Source organism: Schistosoma haematobium, chromosome 3 (genome assembly GCF_000699445.3).
Source record: "Schistosoma haematobium chromosome 3, whole genome shotgun sequence".
Taxonomy (NCBI): domain Eukaryota; kingdom Metazoa; phylum Platyhelminthes; class Trematoda; order Strigeidida; family Schistosomatidae; genus Schistosoma; species Schistosoma haematobium.
In genome coordinates, this window is record NC_067198.1 from 26,021,595 (window position 1) to 26,048,280 (window position 26,686).

The following is a 26,686-nucleotide window of genomic DNA, read 5'->3' on the forward strand; positions in this document are numbered from 1 at the left end:
ATGAATAAGACTCTGTGTGGTAGGTCATCTAACGAGCGACTCCATATTTTTGCGTCAGGTTTTTCCAGTATGTAAAACGTAATACTTGTTTTCGGCAACTGCTCTGAGGTTATAACCTTAACTTAGAAGTTAATTAGCTTCACTTCAGTCATATGGTAGCTTATGAATAAAACGTCTGAATCAATACGTAGTGTTTAATAAAGTCCTTTCATCATTTAAAGAACAATGGCTTGTCATGCTTGGAGGTATGTTGTATATGATTGGATGTGAGTCACTATTTTCGTGCTAAGAATACGAAGTTTCGGAGACCAAAAATAGACCGAATAAACCCATTCAACATTGACTGATGCCGATGTTTCTTACTTTAACAATGAGAGCCACTAACCTTAAGTATCACGTCATTGGTAGTAATTCATACGGAGCAACGAAAATATACGTAACAATATTGTATAACGAAGGAAGATAATGATATACTAATGTTTCTGGGGTAATAAACTTTAAATTCCCCGACTGTAGCACTTTTTGTAGTTATTCAATAAGCTGATAATATGGATTAACGTATATGATAAATATGTAGTGATTTTTATATAATTGTTTTGGTCCTCATTGCACAATTAGTAATATGACTGTGACACTGCCACCCATGGTTTTAATAAAAATCAGAGCCGGTTTTCTGTTTCTGGTAGACTATGGTGCTAAAGTACGTGTCAACGTAGTAGCTTGATGCATATATCCATATTCCAGTGAGCGAAACCCCTCTTTACGATGGGTTTCAAGGTGCTACATGAATTGTGAGTTTAACGCCCTTACACATTACACCTTTTAATCGGAGTATACCAACCCAATCAAATCAGGAGTCAGAAATAAAAGGGTTCAAATATATATTTGGAAGGCTATCGATATGTCGAGAAGCGTTTGGTCTAAGCTGGATAACAGTTGCAAGGAGTGCGTAGCATGGCGTACGCACTCGTAATCTGGTGCGGATATGTGACCGAGCACCTTCAGCCAGGTGTGTCCAGCAAAACTGACGAGGTCAGCACCAGTGTTGAAGGCTTACAGAACTACTTATTTTGGGGATTTATTTATCGCTGCAAGTTATCTGTTTGTCAATCTCGTCCTTTCATATTGGCGTACATAATACTTATCGTAAATGAGTTGATGCTCATTTACTCATGGCTTTCCTTCTCCGGAAGTCAGCTTTTATCTATAATTTTATTCACAAGGCATTTCGACCATGCACATCAGATTTTTTGAGTGTGTATATTTGTCATAATTTAATATTGTTTGGCTTTAATTGTTACTTATTAAAGTCTTGCAATGGAAAATAATGCAGTCAGTCAGTCAGCTACAGCGTAGGACCAGGCACGTTTGTGCATCGGTCCAAGTTGCCATACCTCATTAGCAGAGCAGGATGAACACCGGATTCATAGTAGTTAATTCAATGGTAATATATAAAAGAAAGATAGCATATAAGGACATAGTATAGGAAGAAAGAATTAGTTCGTGGAAAGAAGGATATGAATCAGTTTTAATCTCATAGTTTGAGGGAAGACAAAGAGTGTATACACTTACACCATTGTGGTCGATTCCTAGCCATGTCACACAGAGTCTTCAACCATTGGTTTCGATAGTTACGTGGACCCCAACCAAGTAGTCTGCACCTACCAACATGGCCCAGACTAGACGTTAGTGACTTCAAGCACTGATGCCACGTTTTGGTTTGGCCGCCACTAACTTTCAACCATCCCCAACACCGGTTAGCATTGCACGTCGTGGTAATCGCTGTTCAGGCATACACAACATGTGGCCCAACCATCTCAGTCGATGAAGATTCACAACCTCACCAACTGATTTTCCATCATTCCCTAATACCCTGCATCTAACGTCACCAATACTTACCCGGTGATCCCAGCAGATGCGAGCAATATTTCTAAGGCATCTGTGGTCAAATACTAGTAGCTTACCAATATCTTCTACTCTTAATGCCCACGTTTCGCAGCCGTAAAGTTAGACAGAATCAACTGCCACGTAGTATACTCGTTTTTTTATTGATAGACGAATATCTCGCTTTCTCCATAGGTGACGTAAGTTGGCAAAAGCCAAACGAGGTTTTTGGATGTGTACAGAGATTTCGTCAGACACCAACCCATTAGGGGTGATCAGACTTCCAAGGTAAGCGAAGTTGTCGACGCTTTCGACTAGTTCACTCCTTATAATTAGTTCAGGCCAGTCCTGATGCAACAACTTGCATTTAGGGGGGGAGAAGCACATCCCAAACACACTGGCATTGTTGTTCAGTGGTACCAAATGACTCTGCATTTTATCAACGTCTTCACCAAACAGGACTATATCATCTGTGTATTCTGAGCCGATAAGTAGACCTCTTGAAAATATATCAATTCCTGAAAATTCAGTCGACGCGGACGTTATTTCGATCAGTAGGTCTATGATGAAGTTGAAGAGAAATGGAGAAAGTGGACAGCTTTGACGGACATTACTTAAGGTTACGGAAGCAGATGACATTTCGCCAAAAGCTCTGACTCGACTAGTAGTGTTCGAGTAAAGAGTCTGCACGAGGTTTATGTACATCTGAGGTACGCCTCTCAATGACAGACACTGCCACAGAATCTCGCGGTCTACAGAGTCAAATGGTGCTTTAAAGTCAAGAAAGATCACCATTGTCGGACGCCGATAAGCATGCCTGTTCTAGGACCTGATGAATGGTGAATATGTGGTCGATTCAACCACGACCAGGTCTGAAGCCAGCCTGATTCTCACGAGTTTGCACTTCACGCGTCTTTGTTCGGCGTCCGGCATTTATTGAGGCTAGTATTTTAGATGCTATTTTAGCCAAACTTGGCAAGGTGAGGTCAAGTGAATGACCACACTAGGATCCTGTATGCGTGTTTCGGAGACACAGCATACATCAATGGTACGAGATTCTAGGGTTTTAGCTGAGGAGGCCCGCTGATCGATTTGACATAGGGTGGGTATGTTGAAGGCTCCAATGTGTAGTTTGGAGCGAGGTTTCATTAGCCCTGGACAGTGTTTTGCGCACTAGAATCATTGACCATGGTGACACTTGAGAAGGAAGTTCAGAGTTTGAAAGCCGAGGTAGGAGGAATAATAGAAATTGGAGAGGGAGATTAAATATAAATACTATGATTTCGGGTGCTATTAGAGGTTTGAGGGCGGTTATGACTTCCCGGTTGCCCACAACGTGGAACGGTTTTTCTTGAGGTACCTGAAAATGAAATTACGTATGAGGTGGTCTTAGTGACCTGTGAGCGTGACCGCAGTGTCCAAGGTACAACTGCTTGAGGTCGGTCACACACGACCTTTTTGTGAGTAATATTCGTGTTAGTTCCATACTTGTTGAAACCTTACCACCAGAGTCAGAAATCTGTGGGAGAAGACGAGGTGTCCATTTTCAGGACCAACCTTCTCTAACCCTATCTTTCATTGTGTGCAGGCAGCATCGCTGTTACGCTGGTTGTCTGAAGGAAACGTCTTACTGCCGTCGCACCTCTGTACAGCCAGAAGTAGGACTTCACCCTCAGACCCTGGTTTTGCTGCTTCTAGTCTTACCGCTCTTCAACCGACCTGTCTGGCATGGTAGGACCTTGAGAAGCGATTGTTCCAGTCAGTACAGCTCGATTGCTTCATCACGATAGGCATGTCCGACCACCACGTCAAGGTAGCAATAACAGTCGGGCATCAAATTTCTGGTCTAGAATATCTGCACAACTTGCTGAGGCTAATCCAATCAGATAATAAGCTAAGATAATATTTCCTGAGAACTCAAAAGTAATGTATGTTGTTTCTAGACTAACTTTGCGATGATGTTGATTGGTAAACCAATCATCCTTAGGAAATACCAGCTTATGTTCCTCATCACAACCAAGTAGTTTATAATTTTCGTCATTGAAATGTAATTAAACTCTGTAGGAAACCCAGAACTTCCAGAACAAATATGACTAAAAATCACTCCAATTTGATCTTTATAAGTTGTTTAAACTTGAAGCCTGCTTCATTTATTCTATACATATTTATAGAAAGCTGAGTAAAATGTGTATAATTGGTGTAAATCAATATCACATTTTTATCGGTCGCTGGTGATATTCTCGTGATGTGTTCTATTTTTCAGAGTCAATTAGATGGTATGTCAGTCAAATAAAGGGATCAAATCCTGAAGATATCGCTGATGGTAGGTTTCCCTTCGTTCCCAATGAATCGGTTACTTAGGTGATAACTTTACGTGTGTCGAGTTTAATGAGTCCGGAGAATTGTTAGCTACTGGTGATAAAGCAGGTCGTGTTACGGTTTTTAAGAATAATAAAGATGTAGGTTTTTCTTTATCTTCACTATCAGTTTTCACTCTTAATTAGACTGGATTATATGATATTTATTGCACATTTACGAGTCATGAACCAGAATTCGATTACTTAAAATCTCTGGAGATCGAAGAGAAGATTAATTCAATTACTTGGCTTCAAGCATACTCTTCTGCTCATCATCTTCTTTCAGCTAATGGTAAGTGTATGTTGATGTGTTTGATATTCATGATTAATTCGGCTGAAAATAGTGAGGTGATGTAATTTAGTTAATAGTTCTTTCGTCATTGGCGTAAATAAATCGTTGTATGTAGATGCGTATGTAGACATATAAGCTTGGAAACGGATTTTCTGAATACGGAAGAAGTAAATAGAATTTTTGAAGAATTTTGTATGAATAACTGAAGATCGGTCATAGTGATGTATCTGGATTCACTCTTGATTTTTTCTCTCCATATTTTGAGCTTAGGATTGTCTTATGCCTAGTTCATAAGAAGCCATCCCAAAGATCTTGATTTATCGACATACACGAATTCAGTATGATTATCATTTACTGCATAGCTCCAGGTAATAAACTGTCTTTCACCAATCTCTGATTATTCGGACTAGTTCCCTCTGATAGTCCCGAAGGACTCTTTATTATTACATGTCCCCACTGTTTTGAACTCTCATTACCCGTCATTACTCATGACCGTTGTGTAGAATTTTGTCAACATACATGTATGTGTTGTATGTTAGGTTGTTGTTGAATATGTGAAAATATGAGAGCAAGCATTGATTAAAAAACCTCGTAACTAATTAAAATGAATTTTTTACTGATACAAGCTAATGGTGATCTTATTCACTTTGAATGCCCATAAACAACAAGTTTTCCCACGTAGATGTCCTAATCAATTTAGAATTTACTAGTTTGGACGTTGAGTTAATGACCTGAGACTATGCTATAACTTATAACTCGTCATAACCTTTCGGGATACTTCATCTTTGTGTATAGTCTATCGAGATTAAATGAAATTTAGGTGTATTTATTGTAAACTGAGTCGAGGCACACACATTAAAGACAACAAATAGATAGTCGTTCGAGTGTTTAATCGACTCATTACTTAAATACTGTTCTTGTGGCTCTCATTTCTTAGTAGCTTGAGTTCTCTTTTCTGAATGATTATTTATTACATCAAAGCTTGCTTCAGTTTCAGCAAAAGTATTTTCCTACATTGTACCAACCAATAGATACTTTGTAGTGTTTTTGCTCTCTCATCTACTTTGAAATTCAGTGTTACATAAATCCTGCTTTATTTCCTGTGAATAGTTTCATGTTCTTTTCACTGTTATTTAGATAAAACCATTAAACTGTGGAGATTATCAGAAAGACACTATGAAGCATATAATTTTAATATACGTGACGATGAGAATGCTAGTTTATGGGATGAAAGCTCGGATCAACTGAATATGATCGGACCACCAATTCCTCACATAATTACTCCAGATAAACTGCGTATTCCGAAGTTTCGTAAATCTCGTCATCTTACAATCGAAGCCCGCCCACGACGTTTTTTTGCCAATGCTCATGCTTATCATATAAATGCGGTTTCTGTAAATTCTGATCAAGAAACATTTCTTTCGGCTGACGATTTACGCATTAATCTTTGGCACTTAGATGTGACCAATCAGTCATTTAGTATGTTTATTTACTAATTTTAAATTTCTAGAATTATATATCCATAATTGATAATAAATGGACTTTTCCTGTATTTTTTTAATCTCAAATTATCTCGGTCAATGTAGACCATGATTCGAACATACAGATTCAGCCCAGGTTCCCTCACCACAATGTGAGATTAACCAGATATGTAGCAAGGAAGTTTAAATAATATTAGTGTTATTGATAATAAAACTAGATATGGGGAATATAGTCCGAAAAGGAATGGAATAAGTGAATGTAAAGTATGAAATAGCGCCAAAACTTAGAATCTAGGAGGAAGTACAAAATAAATACATCCATATCACTGAAGCTAATTTCGAATCATATCACAAATTTTACTATCTTTCATTTTTTAGGCAACAATTGCATTTCAATACATTTATTTATGCTATTCATTCAACACTTTATTTGGAAGGAAGTTAGTTCCCCGATACTCCTTCGTATTCATACTTATGTATAAAGTCACTAATTTTCCATTTTAAATTATATGTTATTTGGTGCTTTTTTATTGTACAGCTTTTATGAAAGTCAAATGTTTACTTTTCCATTTCAAGATTTGAAACCGAAGGTCCAGCTGCTAATTGTGGAACTAAAGAATGACTAGTGCTCTAGGCTCCTAACAAGCGAAACAGAAAGCCTTATTTTATGTTTCCTGAAGCGAGTTTTTCTTCTTAATTACTATAATCAGTTGATAAACATATGGGATGTCTTATATCTTCTACATAATTCCGTCTAAGTGTACATGAATTTAATGAATAGTCCCATTGCTTGATAAGTCAGTATTTCTTGCCGAATAGGGAATGTGATACTATGCCCAGAAATTAGGCCCAGCAGTTAGATCTTGATTAGAGAATGAGTAACCTACGAACTGATTTTCTCCAACCGCCTGTGAAGTTTTATGCCCTGGTATGGCCGAGAGCGGGGTGGGTCCGCCCTCCCTCTCGAAATACTCTCACACGGCCGCGCGTATATAGCCTCTGCCAGGGAAGTCCTACTCACTGCATTCTCGTGGTGGGGGTGTTGTTTACGAAAATGAGAGGACGAAAAGCGAATGTCTGGCACTTTAACCGGGTCACAAACCAATGGTGCACATGGGCTCCAGGATCCTAAGGGAACAAATGGTGTATGAACCAATTGTTGGTCACCGGCTACCATGGGACTGCATCTCCTCACGATGCTCCACTGCCTTGTGGGTTAGACCATTAGGTCAAAGGCTCGGGGTGTGGCCCCCTAAGAAAACCACCTGCTTCGGTTTGGGCACGCGGGCAGTATCACAACCCGCACAGAATTAATGAACTGAACTGTCTATGATCATGGAAACTAATTCTCTTGCTTCGACGAACATTCAAATGATTCAATTATTACTATTGCTGTTATTATTGCTATTATTATTATTATTATTGTTATTATTATTATTATTATTATTTACTACGTCATTCACCCTCTTTTATTCCTACTCTGTCTATATTTATTTTTTCGACTTATACAGCAGCTCGTCTATGGTGGAAATTCGACTCTATCTAAACGTTCTAGAGTCACTGTCCGGTTGAAAATTGTATGTTACCACCGAGTACAAGGACTGAAGCAGTTTTTCTGAAACCACTTGGATCATTCAAACTGGCTGCCTTCAACGTTCGCACATTTATGCAGGTCGGACAACAGATAGAGCTGGCTATCTCTTTGGGAAGTCTTAATATCAACGTTCGTTGTCTATTCGAGATCCGTATTCAAGACTCTGGTGAAGTACTACAGATTCGCTCTTCATCTGTCGCTTCAAAAGGCTTGTCTTACGTGCGCTTATCCGGGGACCCTGTGGCATCTTCGTCTGGTCTTGCTGGCGTTGGTGTCGCACTAAGCGCTAGAGCTGAGGCAGCACTAATCGATTGGATACCCATTAGCAGTCGATTATGTGCTGTTAGATTAGAAGTTCCACCAAAGTGAGAAGAAATCGGTGTGAGAAACGATGTCTTTTCGTCATCTCCGCATATGCCCCGACAGATTGCAGCCCGGATGCAATCAAGAATGAATTCTACCACCAGTTATCTGTTCTTCTCCAGAAAGTGCGTTCGATAGATATTGTAATACTAGCCGGAGACATGAATGCTCAGGTCGGGCGTCTAGGCACAGAAGAGAATCGTTTAGGTGGCCGATGGGGACTTGTTGGTCTCAGGACAGATAACGGGGACCGTCTACTGCAACTATGTACAGACCACAACCTGTTTCTGGCTAACACTAACTTTCGGCACAGTCATCGCCGATGTGCTACCTGGCGTCCTCCCTCTGCATCTCAAGCCTGGACTCAGTTTGATCACATCGCGATCAGCTACCGCTGGCGTGGTTGTATACAAGACTGCCGCTCCTTTTGTAGTACCTACCTGGACTCTGACCATGCCCTGGTCTGCGCCAATCTTACCTTACTCTTCAGTGGCCAACGAAGTGACCACCACGAAAGGATTGATGTCAGCAGGTTGGTTCCAACTTCTGTTGCAAGTAAGTATCGAACCGAGCTAGCTTCTAGGCTAGCTACCGTTCCACCGAAAAGTATAGATGAGCATTGGTTGCAACTGCATGACGCCATGAAAATGGCGGGTACAGTCAGTTGTGGATTCACAAAACGTCCCGCTTATAAGCACTGGGTTTCTGCAGGTTCTTTACAACTCATTGAAGCCCGTCGGTCTACTCTGGGTGACCATGAGTTTGACCACAAACGAAGGATGTTACGTAATGAAATCGGGCAAGGCTTGCGTAAGGACCGAGAAGCCTGGTGGTCGGAGCGTGCTAATGAGCTAGAAGCAGCAGCTGCATCTGGTAATTACCGGAAGCTCTTCCAACCCATCCGAGCCACTGGCAGCAATAAGTCTGGTGTGAGCGAAACAATCTGTGAGGAGGACGGGATGCCAGTCACTAACATCCATCAACGTCTTGGACGATGGGCAGAATTTTTTGAAGGGCAGTTCAACTGATCTGCTGCTCCGGAAACATCGGTCAGACTGTCCTGCCCTCCATGGCCGGTGACGACTGATCCACCAACTGAGGAGCAAGTCCGCAAGGAACTCCAACTCTTGAAGCACTACAAATCACCTGGCCCAGATGACTTACCTCCGGCTCTTTTTAAAGATGGTGGTGACTTTCTGACTAAGGAATTGACGACGTTGTTTACAAAGGTTTGGGAACTAGAGAGTGTACCAACGTCATGGAATGAGTCGATAGTTGTCCCTATCTTTAAAAAGGGTTCACGTCGTTCCCGTAACAACTATCGGGTGATAAGTCTACTTGCGATTGCATCCAAGCTATTGGCTCCCGTCATGCTTCGTAGGTTGTTCAAAACCCGAGAAAGAGTGACTGGCCAGGAGCAGGCTGGTTTTCGTTCTGGTCGAGGGTGTATTGGTCATATCTTCACCCTCTGCCAAATGTTAAACCACCGTCATACTTATCACCGGCCAACAATCGTAGTGTTTCTTGACATCAGGGCTGCCTTCGATTTGTTGAACAGGACTTTTCTCTGGGATTGTCTATTGAAGAAGGGTGTGCCTGAGAAGTTTATTAACATCCTAAAAGCCCTATATACAAACACCTCAGGCAGAGTGAGGGCATACAACCACCTTTCTCCATTGTTCCATTCGTGCAGTGGGGTTAGGCAGGGTTGCCCAATCTCACCATTCCTCTTCAACTTCACCATCGTTGACATTCTGGAAACAGCTCTGGTGGATGTAAGTAATTGTGGTGTGGATCTGTTGCCTGGAGAAAGATTTCTTGACCTTGAGCATGCGGATGATATTGTCTTACTGTGTGATAATGCCCAAGCCATGCAATCCTCACTTAATCAGTTGGCAATCAATGTCCGTAGGTACGGCATGTACTTTGCACCTTTGAAGTGCAAAGTACTTCCACAAGACTGGTAGGATCCTAATCCTGTACTCACCCTGGATGGTGAGCAGATAGAAATAGTCGAGAAGTTCGTGTATCTGGGTAGCTGCATAGGTGCTGGTGGGGGTGTGAGTGATGAGATCAATGCACGTATAGTGAAAGCCAGAGAGGCTTATGCCAATCTGGGTCATCTTTGGCGCCTTCGTGATGTCAGTCTGGCTGTAAAAGGTCGGACCTACAACGCTTCGATGAGAGCAGTTTTGCTCTATGCTTGTGAAACCTGGGCTCTCCGAGTTGAGGACGTTAGACGACTTTCTGTGTTCGATCATCGTTGTCTCCGAAGGATTGCTGACACGCAGTGGCAACACCATGTTAGTAATGCAGAGGTTCAGCATCGTGTGTTCGGTCACAGAGATGATAATGCAATTGGTGTTACCATCTTGAAACATCGACTTCGGTGACTTGGACCTGTTCTATGAATGTCCTCCCAGAGAAGTCCATGTCGTGCATTATTTGCCGACTCTGGGACTGGTTGGAAAAAGCGGAGAGGTGGTCAGTATATGACATGGTGTCGTGGCATGAAAGAAAGTTGCAAAGGACTGGCTTCTGTCGGTCCTTCACGACTCCCTGGCTGGGGTCCGAGAGATGGTGCGACACAGTGGCTAGAGACGTTATCAGATATGGTTCAGGATAGAAGCCAGTGGCGATCGTGCTGTAACCGTCTTTTACTTTCTTCATAAAAAATGGTTGTATCTTCCTTAACTGAAAGATTTTTTCTGATTGAACCTTTCCGTTCCCCCATTTTTACCATTATTATTATTACACCACCTTACATCGATCTCTTCGTTATTATTCTCTCTTGTTTTTTTCCTTCCCCTTAAATTCTCATTCGTTTGTGTGGCGCATTCTTGTACCAATATTTATGTGTTCAAATAAATAAATAAATAATAAAATAATTTTTCATATTCTTTATATAAAGATGTTATTTTATTTCTTAAAACTCATCTGGTTAGTGGTCTTATCTCTTGCCTTTGACTTTCAATTATTCGGAGACTTAAGTCAATACTACGGTTTCGTGAGTAGTCATCGCTTGACCGTATTGAGTGCATTTATCGGTTAGCATTCTGTTTATTGATTTTAATAATAGGAAATTTCGTCTAAATAAATCACGGCAAACTTCCTCCATAACAGAATGGAATTTAATATCTCTTTAGTTTTTGCTAAAATATTGATTGAAACATTGTTGTATGAGTCCTAGCGAGCTGAATTACTAACAATATCCTCTTTTTTATGAAGAATTTGCTTAAGTGCGAATGAAAAGTACAGATAGCACTATGGATAATTGAACTTAGTCGGTTTATCCAAATGTCCGAACAGATTCAATGATTTATTCCAAAGCATATCAAACAAATATCTTCTTTCTTTTATATAGTTTATTTATCGATTTAATAAAACAACAGCCGGTTATGCGTGCATATAGTAGTGATTTAAGTATAGAGCAGATTTTCTAATAAATGTATATGTTCAACAACCTAGTTATCTGGAATTATGGTTTAAATCTTGATAAACTTTAAGTTACTTATGTAGTCATGCGTATATTTTTGTGTATCAGTTTTCAGTGTCCTCTCTAAAATGGCCAATCAGTGCTTATTATTAGTGTTAATAAATAACTATTTCTTGGCGTAACAATTAAAAAGTAGTAATAACTCTCGCTGTATATTGTTCGAAACATAACTAAATCTAGGTCTTGTTCACGTTTGTATTCAAACTCCAAGTAATTTCAACGTTATTCAGGTGAAATAGCATTTTATACTGACTTGTTTGATAAACAGGAATCACTGAATTATTGAGTAATGGAAAACTAAAAGAAAGTCAAAGTGATTAAATTGAATTTGGAAACTAGTTTGAGTGTGAATAAGTGTTACAGTTCAATTGTAATCATACTAAACTGGTGTACTCCAAAGGCTAAATAATTGGGGTTCAAAAACAAGAAATAAATTATTGTTTTCAATAAATTATTTTCCAAACTTAACAGTTACAAATCCTCAAATTGTGCTGGTATATGTGGTCAGAATAGGACAGCATGTAACACTGAACAGTTTTAGCCACAGTTCGCACTGTCGTATGATTCAGTGGTTTGAACAGGTTATGAATAAAAAGCCTATCATCAATAGTCCTGACTGCATCACTTTTTCTTCCTATTCTTTTAATTGTTAATACTCTCGCTGTTTTGATTTACTGTTTTCTAGCTATTGTCGATTTAAAACCGTCAAATATGGAGGATTTAAGTGAAGTCATTACTTGTTCACGGTTTCACCCTGTTCAATGTAATATACTGGCCTATTCAACTAGTCGAGGTTTGATTCGGTTATGCGATATGCGATATCGTGCTCTATGTGACGATCATGTACTCGGTAAGCTGTTCCATACATAATGAAGTCGATTTACGTGTAAAATGTAGATATATACATGGTGTAATGCTTATATTTTCAGATTGTCACTATGATAATTGAAATAATAATTCATTAAAGCCGTAAATTTTTTAAAGTGTCCTGAAACCCTGATTCTTTCTTACTCCTTAACTTGTGAAATGTACATGGTCAATGTGTGTTCACTAAAGGTATTATGGCATTGATCTTACATAATTACTCTACAGTCTCGACGAAATAGCGTACAAGTAACTCACTACTATCACAGTTTTTGTTAGTTTGTATGTTTACTCAAGAACTCTTGTCTTGCAAAAAATCTCCAAGTATGTGGAAACTCTTTAAAGAACTTACAGGTGACAGACAGTTTAGAAGCGATAACCAGCTGAATGTTTGTGACTTAAATAAGTCTTTTGTACGTCAGTCATCTGATGTGATGCTCACTCTATCCACGGGCTTAAATAATAGCTGTATTCCTACTTTCACTGAGACTGATGTACGAAGATGTCTCCAGTCGCTTAATTCATCTCGATGTTTGGGACCTGATGGTATCCCAAACATCCTTTTTAAAAAAGTGTGCTGACGTCCTATGTTATCCGTTCACAGCTATCTTTAACAGATCCTTCTCATCTAATCTCATACCGAAAATGTGGAGAAAGATGAAGATAATCTCTGTACGCAAGAATGTATCTGGTGATACGAATATGAAATTTAGGCCTATTGCAATAACTTCACCCTTCCTCAAAACAATGGAAAAATTATTGATACTTCCACTTCAGCCCACGATAAAAGAGCACACTAATCCGTATCAGTTTGCTTACAGATGCAAAAGAAGTACCTTAGATGCCGTTGCTGTTCTGCATCACAGTATAGTGTTCAACTTGGAAAAGGGTAAGAAGTATGTTCGCTGCGCTTTTCTGGACTATACTTCTGCTTTCGATTCTATACCAAGACAAGGTTTAATTAACAAGTTAATCTGTTCAGCAAACGTTTATGGTTGGTCATATGCTGATTTCCAGTTTAAACTGTGACAATTGTCACATCGTAAAACCTGGTGCTCACGTACGTCGGCCCAAGCTGCTGTACCTAATCAGCACAGCAAGGTAAGGATTTCCAGGCTAAAACCCAAATAGAAGAGGTGTTATCGGTGATAGAGATTTGATATCGTAAATGTGGAGCAAAATGAGGAATGGATGCACGTGCATCGTTGTAAACAGTTCCGAATCATGTTATTCAACGTAGCCTACCGTCCACCCATTAATCTCTCACTTTATTTCTGAGCCGAAAAATTTCCTTTTAAGTGTAGTATGTATGCGACTTTTATTTCTTCATTAGTTTGAGAATAAGGACTACTCTTTGCACTGATAATTATAACAGAGAAACAGATGCATCTGTGCATAGAGGATCCGAGTAGCGTCATTCGTTTGACCTCACCATGTCAAAATAAAGAACCAACTCGATTCACACTTCGTGTACCTGGAAGTCCTGATGTTGCTTCCCGTGGCCTCGCTGGTGTAGATATGGCATCGAGTCCTAGGGCAGAACTAACTCTCTTAGACTGGATCACAGTAGACAGTCGTTTGCGCGCTCTCCGAATAAACGGAACAGTAAGGACTCGGAAAGATAGGGACACTTGTCGTTGCCTCTTCGTCGTCTATGCCCATTCTTCCACTGACTGGAGCTCAGATAAGATGGAAAAGGCAGCGGTAATAGGTAATAGCAGACAACTGTTTAGACTTGTTAAGGAAACCGGTATTAGGAAACCAACTGTTAGCGAAACAATCTCAGAGAAAGATGGACATATTATACATTCTCAATCCAGGAGATTGGATCGATGGGCAGAACACTTTAGGGATCAGTTCAACTGACCTTCAGCCACACTTCGGTTTCCCACGATCTCCATTCAACCTGAATGGTAAGTTAATGTAGGTCCTCCGTCTCTTTACGAAGTGGAAAAAGCCATAGGAAATCTGAAGCGAGGGAGAGCAGCAGGCCCTGACAGGTTTACTCCTGAGATTTTTAAGGATGGTGGTTCAGTATTAGCAGTAAGATTAACCGAGGTCTTAGGTAGAATTTGGGAACTGGACGTAATCCCATCTGACTGGTCTCAATCACTGATTGTGCCAGTTTTTAAGAAAGGACAAAAGTCCTCTTGTGACAATCACAGAGGGATCAGTTTGGCTAATAAAGTGTCTAATATATTAGCCTCAATAATACTTCGACGCCTTACTAAAGCTCGTGAAGAGCAGACTAGAGAAAACCAGGCCGGTTTTCGACCTGGACGTGGTTGTATAGATCAGATATTCACACTACGTCAGGTTCTAGAACACAGACGCACATTCAGACGCCCCACAATCGTAGTATTTCTGACCTTAAGGCGGCATTCGACTCTGCTGATCGTGAGGTTCTATGGCAGTGTTTGTCACTGAAAGGAGTACCAAAGAAGTACATTAACCTTATAAAGGCTCTCTACTCGAACACAACTGGTAGAGTGAGAGCTTATGGCGAACTGTCAGAATTGATTACCTCAAGTGTTGTTCGTCAGGGCTGTTCACTCTCTCCATTCTTGTTCAACTTTGTCATTGACGTACTTTTAGAGATAACACTCTCATCTTAATTTCCAGGGGTTGAACTTCTACCGGGAGGTTCACTTGTTGACTTAGAATATGCTGATGACATAGTTTTATTTGGTGAAGACGCTGACAAAATGCAGAGTCTTCTGACCACTCTAAGCAACAATGTAAGCATGTTCGGGATGCGATTCTCCCCCTCGAAATGCAAAATATTGCTTCAGGATTGGGTTGCATCGACACCCAAACTAATGATCGAGAGTGAAGTAGTTGAGTGTGTCGACCGCTTCATTTATTTCATGCAATTGGTTCCCTACAAGAACAAACATTGACGCATCAATGTTTGTTCTCGCTTCATTTATCTTAGAAGTCTGATCAGCCCTTGTGGTTTGGTGTGTGACGAAATCTCAGCACGGATACAGAAGGCTCGACTAGCTTTTGCTAACTTGCGTCATTTATGGCTTAGGCGAGATATCTGTCTATCAACCAAAAGACGTGTTTTCTGTGCAGCAGTTCTTTCCGTCCTACTTTCGAAATTTATTTCACTGGATAATACTCCTTGAATAACATCCTCAAACCCTAATTTTTCTGATTACAGCACTACGGGATTTGAATCGACAATTGCATCTCTGTGCTTATGTGATGTGGCAACTCGAACTGATGTACGTACGTACGAAGTTCTACGTTGTTACTGACTGATTGTGTAAGGATGCGAAAATGTGTCAGTCAGTTGTAAGGAATGTAAAACCTGGCATACACTTACGTCGGCTCATGTTCGTACACCACATAACAACGATATTGAAATTATCAAAGCAGTATTGTCTGTTCATAATAGTAAAGATTATGTATAAAGAACGATATCAGAGTTGTTATTTAAGCACGACGTCCTATGTTATCCGTTCACAGCTATCTTTAACAGATCCTTCCCATCTAATCTCATACCGAAAATGTGGAGAAAGATGAAGATAATCTCTGTACGCAAAAATGTATCTGGTGATAAGAATATGAAATTTAGGCCTATTGCAATAACTTCACCCTTCCTCAAAACAATGGAAAAATTATTGATACTTCCACTTCAGCCCACGATAAAAGAGCACACTAACCCGTATCAGTTTGCTTACAGATGCAAAAGAAGTACCTTAGATGCCGTTGCTGTTCTGCATCACAGTATAGTGTTCAACTTGGAAAAGGGTAAGAAGTATGTTCGCTGCGCTTTTCTGGACTATACTTCTGCTTTCGATTCTATACCAAGACAAGGTTTAATTAACAAGTTAATCAGCGTCAAAACTGACAGCCGGATAACCAACTGGCTATGATCCTACCTCTGGAAGGGAACAGTACACTGTGTTTGGAGGAAAGTGTTCAGAGAGTGTACCACAAGGAGCCGTTCTTTCACCTCTTTTCTCTTTTTCTGCATGATCTGCTATCTTCTACAGTAATCACTTTTGTGAAATATGCGGATGTTCTCACTGTATGTATGCCTATCCCTGCCTCTTAACATCCCATAGAAATGAATGAGTTTTTGTCTCGTATCGATTGTTGGTCTGTTGTTAATGGTCTCATACTTAATCCGTCTAAATGTCAGATTGTTAACTTTAGCATTAGGCATGAACGGCATCTAAACTCCACTTTGGGATCTCATATTGCTTGTACCATTGGAGACTTTGATAAACACAGTGTCGAAGGTCAATTTTATTGGTGTTACCTTTTCCTCTGATCTCTTGGTCTTCTCACGTTTTATTGTTATTGAGGAAAGTTTTCCGTCTGACTTACTACATAAAGAAACTGCATGCTCTTGGGGTTACTCGTCATTTACTCTTACAATTTGTCAATTCTTGCATATTACCTATTATTCTCCATTATTCTTTCCCGGACTTTTGAAAAAAGACTTTGCTGTATTGCGGAGAGTACTAAAGGCAGTTAGCAAGGTGTGTGGTGAATCTTTCGAGCCATTAATAATAATAATAAATAACTATTGTAACTTGCTTTATAAAACTTGAAAAAATTCAAAGGAGCTTACGTTTGAGAATATGACTTTGGTCTGTTATGGGATATTTCATTCATTTATTTTCCTCACCAAACATATCAAATAACCAAAGGTGTATTAAAAGATAAATATTTACTTGCGATTGTTTAATTGTAAATCAACAGGCAACAATATCCATTAGTTTTTTTAAACTGTCATTACGGTTTTTCTTAATTATATCTTTTACCAAGGGTGGTGTTTATTTCAAAACATGAATTGTCTGTAGTCGAGTATTTAGATAACATCGCTCAAAAAATCGTAAGCAGAATAGACGAGAAACAATTGCCCATTAATTTTAATACTATAAACCTTATTATTGTCATGTATTCTATCTTAGTTTGTTTGTTATTTTGTAGTAATGTGTTATGTTTTCACTATCACTGATATTCTAATTTCAACCGCTTCACTTTTAATTTTGTGGTAGCATAGTTCAGTATATAACTGTGGACCTATTTCAGGTCCAACTTTATTTGTGGATCAATTTGATTCGTTGATATGACATATAAAAGCAACGCTTAATGATTGTTTCTCATGGAATAACTAAAATAGTTCGTCAGTCTAGTAAAAATCTGTCAGGAATCGAAGTTCTTATAAATTCGATGCAGAGGTCTGAGAAGTCAACTTTAATATTGGAACCCTGTTAACATGAATTATTTACCTAGGATTTTTGTACATTTGGATTTCGGTTCGCACTGAGGCACTAGACGGGGATTTCGTTCTGTTTGGACTTGTCAGCTAGATCTACGTAAAACTCAGTGTTGATGGGCAAAGTGAGGCTTAAACCCATTTTTTATTAATTCAAACTCGAAAGCGCTGTTGTCTAAGCTACTAGGACCAGATAGCCAATAATTTTATATCGGATTAGGATTAACAAAGATTAAACTTCTAGACAGGCGAAGATTCTCACCCAAATGCCCTGATACACCCGAGAGTGTGGAGAATCAGCTCTCTCTTTGAATGCTCTCACATGACCGAGTACATACCACTGCCAGGGAAGTCCTACTCATTGCCTTCTCGCAGCAGGGGCGTTGTTTACCAAATTGAGAGAACAAAAAGCGAATGTTCAGCGCTTTAACAATAACGACTGATAGGTTACTTTTCTCTTCTTTAATGCCCGAAGAATCAACTAGTTTGGCGGCAATCGACGCCACATCAGAGCCATTGTTCTAATAGGTATATGCTCCTTCAAATGAGTCTGTGGACCCTGATTAAGTTGATGCCTATGTAGAATCCGTTTATCTTGAACACTGCACTTATTGGTGAGAGGAAGGTCATCAACTGAACAGAAAGTCATCAGTCCGACAACCATAAAAAGAAATAATCACTATGCAAATGTGTCAAGAAACTTTACCATCACCGCCTCAATCACAAGAAGCCCAACAGGAAACAGAGACTTTTGTGTTCTTATGGAACCATAACAACTAAAGTGCTTAATACATTATGTTTCTTCTCAAGGATTTTTATAGTCTCTTCGTCGACGTTCAGACTGAGTTTTCCTTGGAATTCATTCCTGAATGCCAACAATAAATATAATACATATCCTTCCGAATGTTTGCCATCATACCACTTGATTAAAGGTTCCTTTTTTATTTATTCTACCGAACACTGACAACTTTACCTGCCTAGTTGACTTTTACGTATTTTAGTGTTTGAGGATCCAAGTCTTTCACAAAATCTGGGATTTTTCGCCGATATTATTGCAAGTTTATCAGATTTTCGCTTCGGTCATACTGGAAATTATCTTTTAGCCAGAGATTATTTAACATTGAAAAGTGAGTGAAACCATAATTTTATCATAAATTTTATATCCATATATATATATATATATTGTTTGGATATTAGTAATGTCAGTATCATTTTTCGAAGGCATCTTGGTTTTCTTAGATTTACAGTTACGATGTAATTACATTTGTATTGTGGCTTGTCAGCTGAATGTGGTCCCATGCCATTATTGTTCATTTTCACATGGAGACTCGAGTTTATTACCTTTCGCTCCAACCATTAACACTTTATCCAATTAGTTATCATTAAATAAAGACTTACGGAAATTTATTATTGAATATCAATGGCCAGATAATATGCAAACTTAAATGATGAATCCCAAATATAATAACACATAAAGCAAAAAGGCTATTTCGAACCATAGACTAAGGATACATATAATAAACATAAGTCAACAAATTCTCGAAATATTGCAATCCTGAATATCGAAAAATCGGATATTCACTTGGTGTTGTTTACTTGTAACTTGCCATTGTTATTTAGGACTGCAAATAATCAGTCTCTTGTTGGCATATGTGCATCCTGTGCGGACTGCCTCGATATTGCTTGAAGTCACAAGCTTTATAAGCAAAGACGGGTAACAATGGAATCCAGGACGCACGTTCCGTCCTGTTTGGGACTCGTCAGCTGGATGTACCTGCATCTCGGAGTTCATGTTCACTCTGGGACTCGAACTCAGTACCGTCCGCTTCAAACGCCATCGCGTTATCCACTTAGCTACTGAGTCCTGATAGCTCTGGGTAGTTCCAAACTCCTATGAATAAGTTACATTTCTAGTTTTACACATCTACTTTTACTGTAGTTTGTTTATTGATTAGGTAAAATGGGTTCATACATGGTGGTGTGATTATCTAGAGTGTAGAAGTATACGTATTCTTGTTTAATTTTGTTGTCATTATAACACAATCAGTGTTGTAGTAACCTGATTGAATACTGATTTATCTACGATAGCTGTATTGATAATTATTTACCGAACTGAGCTTCGAGTCTAAACCGAATAAATTGTTAAAAGTGAAACCACTAGCGGAAGATTGGCTAACAATTTGTATATATATGTATATGTCCTTCGGGGTTTATGGGACCATTTGCTGACAAAATATTAAATGAATATAACATGCCTGCGAGTTAGGTGTTGGTCGACAATCCAATATATGCATAAGATAAGCAAAGGTTACATAAAACGACCAAATGTTTATTGATTCCAGCCTAACCTAACACAATTATTCGTTAAATAATAGGTTTATCAATAATGTAAGTAATTTTATGGTTAACTACATACCAAGAGTACTTATTCACCAGTCTTGAAAGAACAGTTTATTTCAGATTTTTTTTCAAGTTTAAAACTGTTCTCTTTTCAGTAGCTTAATAATTCGAATTTTTCTTTTCGGACATGAGCTTGGTAAATCTGACACACAGTTAGTATAATATAATATGATTGTATTAGAGAGTTATTCTACTCATTGTAATAATCGCAGACTGTCGTATTTGTTTGTTCTTGCTACATTTTAATCTAAAAAGAAAGAAAGTAGAAGAAAAGTGTTTATGTATGTATTACACGTAACAATATAATAATAAAAATAAAGGTAATATTGTGCTCCTAAAGACAATTACAACATTTTTTTGATGTTTCATTCTCTGAGCTGGATGGTTTGGTCTTGGAGCTTTCAGTTAGACTTCTACCTGAAGTTTGTGCTGATAATGTCGTTCAGAAGACGATGAAAGCTCAACGACCAAACCATCCAGCTCAGAGAACAAAACTCCATCAAAATCATCCATCTGAGCTACAAATCTTCACCATCTCACAATTACAGCATGCATACCAAATTATAGGCATGATTAGGTTGATGCACAATGGATTCAAACTTCGCCTGTAGCTCTTCCAGAGTTACTGCTCGTCCCAAGCCCAGAGTAAAGGAGCAGAGTTGGGCATAGGGTCCGCAACCCCATCCCTTAGAAAACAAACTTTCTAAAAAAACTCTAACCAGAATAAAGAATTTAAACCACTTAAATTCTCCCCTGGGAGTTGAAGGAAGAATTATAACGCCTCATGATGAAGGCCGAGATTCTTCGGAAGTCACGAAGTCGATGCCCCTTCTAACAACCAGAGCAATGATTTTTATGGGTACATGGGACGTCAGAACAATGTGAGAGACCGGGAAGACTAGTCAAATAGCAACGGAAATGAGGACGTGAAAATCAGGAGGGGATCTGACATAGCTCCAGGTCACCACCTGGTGGTTGCCAAGACGAAACTGAAGCTAAAGAAGCACAGGAAAACTGGAGAAGTAGTATTGCAGCCTTCCTTTGAGTTACTAACAAACTCAACGAATCCAACATAACTCACCGCAACACGTTCCAAGTCTTACAAGATCTACTCTGGAAAGAGGAAATTACCATAGAGAATAAATGGAAAGGCATCAAATAAGCACTGACTTCAACATGTCAGGAGGTTCTGGACCACAAGAAGCATCATCATAAAGAATGGACCTATATGGAAACCCTGGGAAAGATTCGAGAAAGGAGGAACAAGAAGACAGCACTTAACAACGGCCAAACAAGAACAGAGCAAGCCAAGGCACAAGCTGAGTATACTGAAGCAAACAAGCAAGTGAGGAAGAGAATTAGAGGTGGCAAGAAAAATACATGGAAGAGCTGGCAACGACAGCGGAAGAAGCTTCAAGAGAGGGAAATATGAAAAAATTATATGACACAACGAAGGAACTAACAGGGGAATATAGTAAACCAGAGAGGACAAGAAGGAAAGCCAATCATTGAAATTCAAGGACAGAGGAACAGATGGGTGGAACACTTCGAGGAACTGTTCAATAGACTAGCTCCTTTGAATCCTCCGTATATCGAAGCAGCACCTACAGACTTTCCTATAGATGTCAGTCCATCGATGATGGAAGAAATCAGGATGACCATCAGACAAATCAAGAGCGGGCAAGCAGCAGAACTTGACAGTATACCAGCCGAATGGCTGAAGTCAGACATAGAATTAACTGAAAGTATGCTCAACGTCCTATTCAGAAAGATTTGAGAGGAAGAACAAATGCCGACAGACTGGTAAACAGGATACCTCATCAAGATATCAAAGAAAGGAGATCTGAGCAAATGTGAGAACTACAGTGGCATCACATTACTGTCAGTACGTGGAAAGATTTTCAACAGATTGTTGTTGAACCGCATAAAAGACTTAGTAGATACCCAACTTCGAGATCAACAGGCTGGATTCCGTAACTATCGATCGTGCACAGACCAAATCATGACATTACGGATCATCGTTGAACAATCAATTGAATGGAACTCGTCACCGTACATAAACTTGATTGACTATGAGAAGGCATTTGACAGTATGGTTGGGAGAACTTTATGGAACCTTCTTCGACACTATAATGTACCTGAGAAAATCGTCAATATCATACGGAATTCATACGACGGACTACAGTGCAAAGTGGTGCGTGGAGGACAGCTGACAACAGATTCATTCTAAGTGGAAACCGGAGTCAGACAAGGCTGCTTACTCTACCCCTTCATCTTTCTTTTGGTGGTTAACTGAATTACGAAGACCTCCACATCTGAGGGGAAGCACGGAATACAACGGACAGCTTGGCTACAACTAGACGATTTGGACTTCTCAGATGACCTGACCCCTCTATCCCATACAAATCAACAAATTCAGGTCAAGGCAACTAGTTTGACAGTAGCCACTGCATCAGTAGGCCCCAACATACATAAGGGAAATAGCAAGATCCTCAAATACAACACGGAGAACACCAACCCAATCACACTTGATGGAGAAACTCTGGAAGAGGTGGAACGTTTCACGTATCTGGGTGGCATCATCGATGAACATGGAGGATCTGATGTAGATGTGAAGGTGAGGATCGGCAAGGCAAGGACAGCATTTCTACAGTTGGAGGACATCTGTAACTCAAAACAATTGTCAACCAATATCAAAGTCAGTATCTTCAATACGAACGTCAAGACAGTTCTACTTGGAAAACTACTACAACTGTCGTCAAAATCATACAAGTATTTCTAAATAATTGTCTACGTAAGATGCTGAATGTCCTCTGGCTGGATGTCGTCAGCAACAGCCCAATATGACAGAGAACAAACCAACTTCGAGCTGAGGAGGAAAGTAGAAAAAGATGTTGGAAGTGGATGGGACATACTTTAAGGAAATCATCAAACTGCATCACGAGGCAAGCCCTGGCTTGTAATCCTGAAGGGAAACGGAAAAGAGGAAGGCCAAAGAACATACTGCGTCGGGAATTGAAAACAGACATGAACAGAATAAATAGCGACTAGAAAGAACTGGAACGGATTGCCCAGGACAGGGTTGCATGGAGAATGCTGGTGAGCATCCTATGCTTCTACATGACGGGTAACAGTTGTAAGTAAGTAACAACGGATGCAACACTACCAGTAGTCAAAATTTACAACTGCACGTCAAACAATTGTTAAAACAATATATTTAAGAGGACAGTATTGTTTCCAATTGGACACCATGAACATTTACTGTATAATGCTGAGGGAGTATTTATATCGATATACGAAAGTGTTAAGTGAATCCAGGCACATTGTGAGTCAATTATTGCTCTGAAGTAGATTACAAAATCACAAATGATAAATGTTATGTATACATTCATGGTAGGATAATAGGCCACATGAAAGCATACGTTATTCCATTTTACCACACATGACCGAATGATGTCTTAGATATTGAGGAAGAATTATGTAAGATAAATGACCAAAGCGATAGTAATCGTCCTCACTGCAACAGCAGTAACTTCAGGATACTTGTATTGAGGAGTAGTGATACTCCGTCCATATCGAACTCTCTGAGAGCTTCCAGAACCTCACTCATCATTACTGATGTCGATTGCTCGTGCAGTGTTTCTACAGAAGTCCAGTTAATGCAGGTTTACTTGAAACTGTCTTCAAAGTTTATTCAACATTCCATCTCTAAAAATATTCTTCATCATGTCCTCATGTCTAAGAGGTGTGTAGCCGACTCAAAGTATATTCAAAGAAGAGTGAACTAAATGGTTTTCACCAAGAAATAGGCATTACTTGTCTCACATATATAAGCTCCAAATCTATAACCTTTGAAACACAGAAGATTAATGAGGCGTATCGTATGGGTCATAATTCTGTTCACCTTAGAATGTGGTTGATAGCTTTCACTACTACATCACACACAAGTGGTCATCGTTTTAGGGTATAAGACGAACAAATGTATGGATGCTTATGATTAGTATTCTACCTGATACCTAATTTATTTGAAATTGTTTAGTCGAACTGTGGTATTGATACGCACACCGTCACAATTATCCATCTTGTAAGCACATAGTTGTGTCTATTGAGTATTGTTTATGCCTAATCCGTTGTACCACAACTGATATTGTCACTAGTTTCACCACTCTAAGACTTGTTTCAATTGTTTCACCTCACTGATCTGACGTGGTGTTGGAGCGTTAACTGATGCACACATATTCCAGATTCTACGTTGCTTATTACAGACTGACTTGAAAACTAATGTATATTAGGATTGTCAATTTAAAATGAGAAAGATATGGTTTTGATGTTGAGTTATGAGTGCCATAACCTCGGAGGTTCGGCAGACTGGGTTGGATTACCGCATTTCGAAGATGTTTTGTTTAATATCTCGAAGGGGAAGATTGAACACACACTTTCACAATAAAATAAGCACGCTGTTGTTTAATTCCGAACGTTTAAAGCAGTAAGTCCTAGTATGGCTGCACACCAAAGATAGTAAAGTAATTCACAGGCACCTGTCAGCGTTTCAAAACTATTATGATAAAATGGTTTGTCAAAGTTTTCCTCAATGTTAATTGTCGAGATGTGCGATAGCTCTATACATGTTGGTAGAACTGTCTGCCTCATGGCGATTCGTGGCCTAGTCTTCAGGTGTAGTAGTAAGCCGTATGACGAACATAACGATCTTAATGGTTTCCGTTGTTTATTATTATTAGTATTGTTGTGTGATATTGTTCGAGGTGATTTTAAACATCGTTCCATAGAAATTTAACGATAATAATGCCTAGTTTTCCCCTCCGGCTCCTATCGCGTCCTTCTCATAGAAGCAGTTTCTTTTGGCTTATAAGTTTCCTTCATTGTTTCGTTATCAACGTACAAAGTTACGGGTTAAAATGCTTGCCCAGTTTATGTGAGTGTAGTAACTCGCTTGCTACGGTTTTGTGTTCTTTGAGTTGAATCACAAGTGGTTTCAATTTAGTGGGTTGGATCAACACTCAGTTTGGTGAGTGCGCCTTAACAGTTTCGTAGAGATATGAGCTATTACTTGTTCACACTTCATTAGATACTATTGGTCTAGCTGCTGGTTGAAGTTCAAGCTTTTGGAATTCAACCTGCGTACTGCTGTGGTTTACTGGAAGCTAGAAATGCTTTACTCGTGTATTTACCGATTTCTTCACTCACTGTTTATCTTAAACTTTTCTCTACCTTAGTTTGGGATATGAGAATGGGCGATCGACCGTGTGAAATTTATTCAGTTCATGAACCATTTCGATCACAACTTTGTATGTTGTATGAAAATGATGCTATTTTTGATAAATTCTTATGTGGATGGTCTGATGATGATAGGTAAACTTTAAAAATATATATTTCTTGTTTCTTTTTATCTGTGCTCTTCCATAAAAATTAAATAGCAATTACAATCAATAAACGGTTGTGACTACCTAGTACCTACGGACGGACCATTCAGATACATGCATGTTTTTGATTCGTTGAACTTTTGTGCAAGTGGTTTGGTGACTCACGTAGCGTAAAACGTAAACGTCTAGTCGCATTGACTGTTGAGACTTTCGTCAAATATGTATGTATTAAAGCTTTGACATACATTTTCATGAGGATGTTGGTCAGTGCTTTCGTTCAGTGTTTCAGACTTATGGTCGATTAATGAACTTTCTCGCTGTGAACCCCTTAATTAATCAATATTATGGTTAAATCAATTAGTATTCAACTACTGGATGAGGTAGTATCACTAGTCTTTTATATCTAAAATAGTGTTACTGAAGGTTGATGCGCACAAATCTGTACCTGATAAACAATTTACACACTATTTGTCTCGGGGTTCAGGAGAATACTATTAAATAATTGCAATGTTGGATAATTATGGCTCATAAGCATATGTAGGTGTGACATGGCTCAGAATCGTTAGCGATTGCGCTAATGTATTCACTCTCCATCATTCCTTGAATCCTGAGTCCAGAAATCTTGTTACACTTTCTCCTGCCATATATGACCTTTCCTACTACTGATACTGTAACTACTTCTGCTACTCATGTACTTGTCTTGACAATGTTATCTCACTGTGTTAGTGTGGTAAGACAGTCAGTCAGTCAGTAACAACGTAGAACTTCGTACGTACGTACATCAGTTCGAGTTGCCACACCACATTAGCACAGAGATGCAGTGGTCGATTCAAATCCCGTAGTGGTAGAGGTAGCAAGAGTATAAGCAGTAATCGGGAAGATTAGGGTTTGGAGATGTTATTTAAAGAGTATAATCCAGTGAAAGAAATTTGGAAAGAGGGAAAAAGGGACACGAAGAATTCAGAAGATTAGAGTTTTGGAGAACACAGAGAGTGGATGCACCTGCGCCATTGCGAACGATTTTGAGCCATGTCATTCAGGGTCTCTAACCATCGGTTGCTGTCATCTCGCGGTCCCCAACCAGGTAGTCTACACCTACCAACATGACTCAGTTCACTTGTCAGTGACTTCATGGACTTGTGCCATGTTTTGGTTTGGCCGCCCCTAGCTTTCTTCCAACCTACTCCTATACCACTGGACATAGCACGTCGAGGCAGTTGGTAAGACAACTTGCACCGATGCACATATATGCCAGGTCCTACTTTGCATGTGGTTGACTGAGACGTGTATTGAGTAAGATAGTCTTGATATTTTGTTAACTGAACGGTCGTCCGT

The 26,686-nt window shown here is 39.4% G+C and overlaps 1 protein-coding gene across 1 annotated transcript in view; it reads left to right on the plus strand.

Annotated features, from left to right (window-relative positions):
- PPP2R2B_4 (Serine/threonine-protein phosphatase 2A 55 kDa regulatory subunit B beta isoform) overlaps window positions 1-26,686 on the plus strand; it is a gene marked incomplete at both ends in the record, with an annotated part of 30,649 nt that continues 3,963 nt past the window's right edge. Inside the window, 8 exons of the mRNA XM_051219003.1 lie at window positions 1-19; window positions 4,148-4,207; window positions 4,246-4,343; window positions 4,389-4,533; window positions 5,671-6,012; window positions 12,153-12,317; window positions 18,572-18,697; window positions 25,205-25,340. Coding sequence (XP_051069404.1) covers window positions 1-19; window positions 4,148-4,207; window positions 4,246-4,343; window positions 4,389-4,533; window positions 5,671-6,012; window positions 12,153-12,317; window positions 18,572-18,697; window positions 25,205-25,340 — 1,091 coding nt within the window. The remainder of the gene's footprint in view (window positions 20-4,147; window positions 4,208-4,245; window positions 4,344-4,388; window positions 4,534-5,670; window positions 6,013-12,152; window positions 12,318-18,571; window positions 18,698-25,204; window positions 25,341-26,686) is intronic.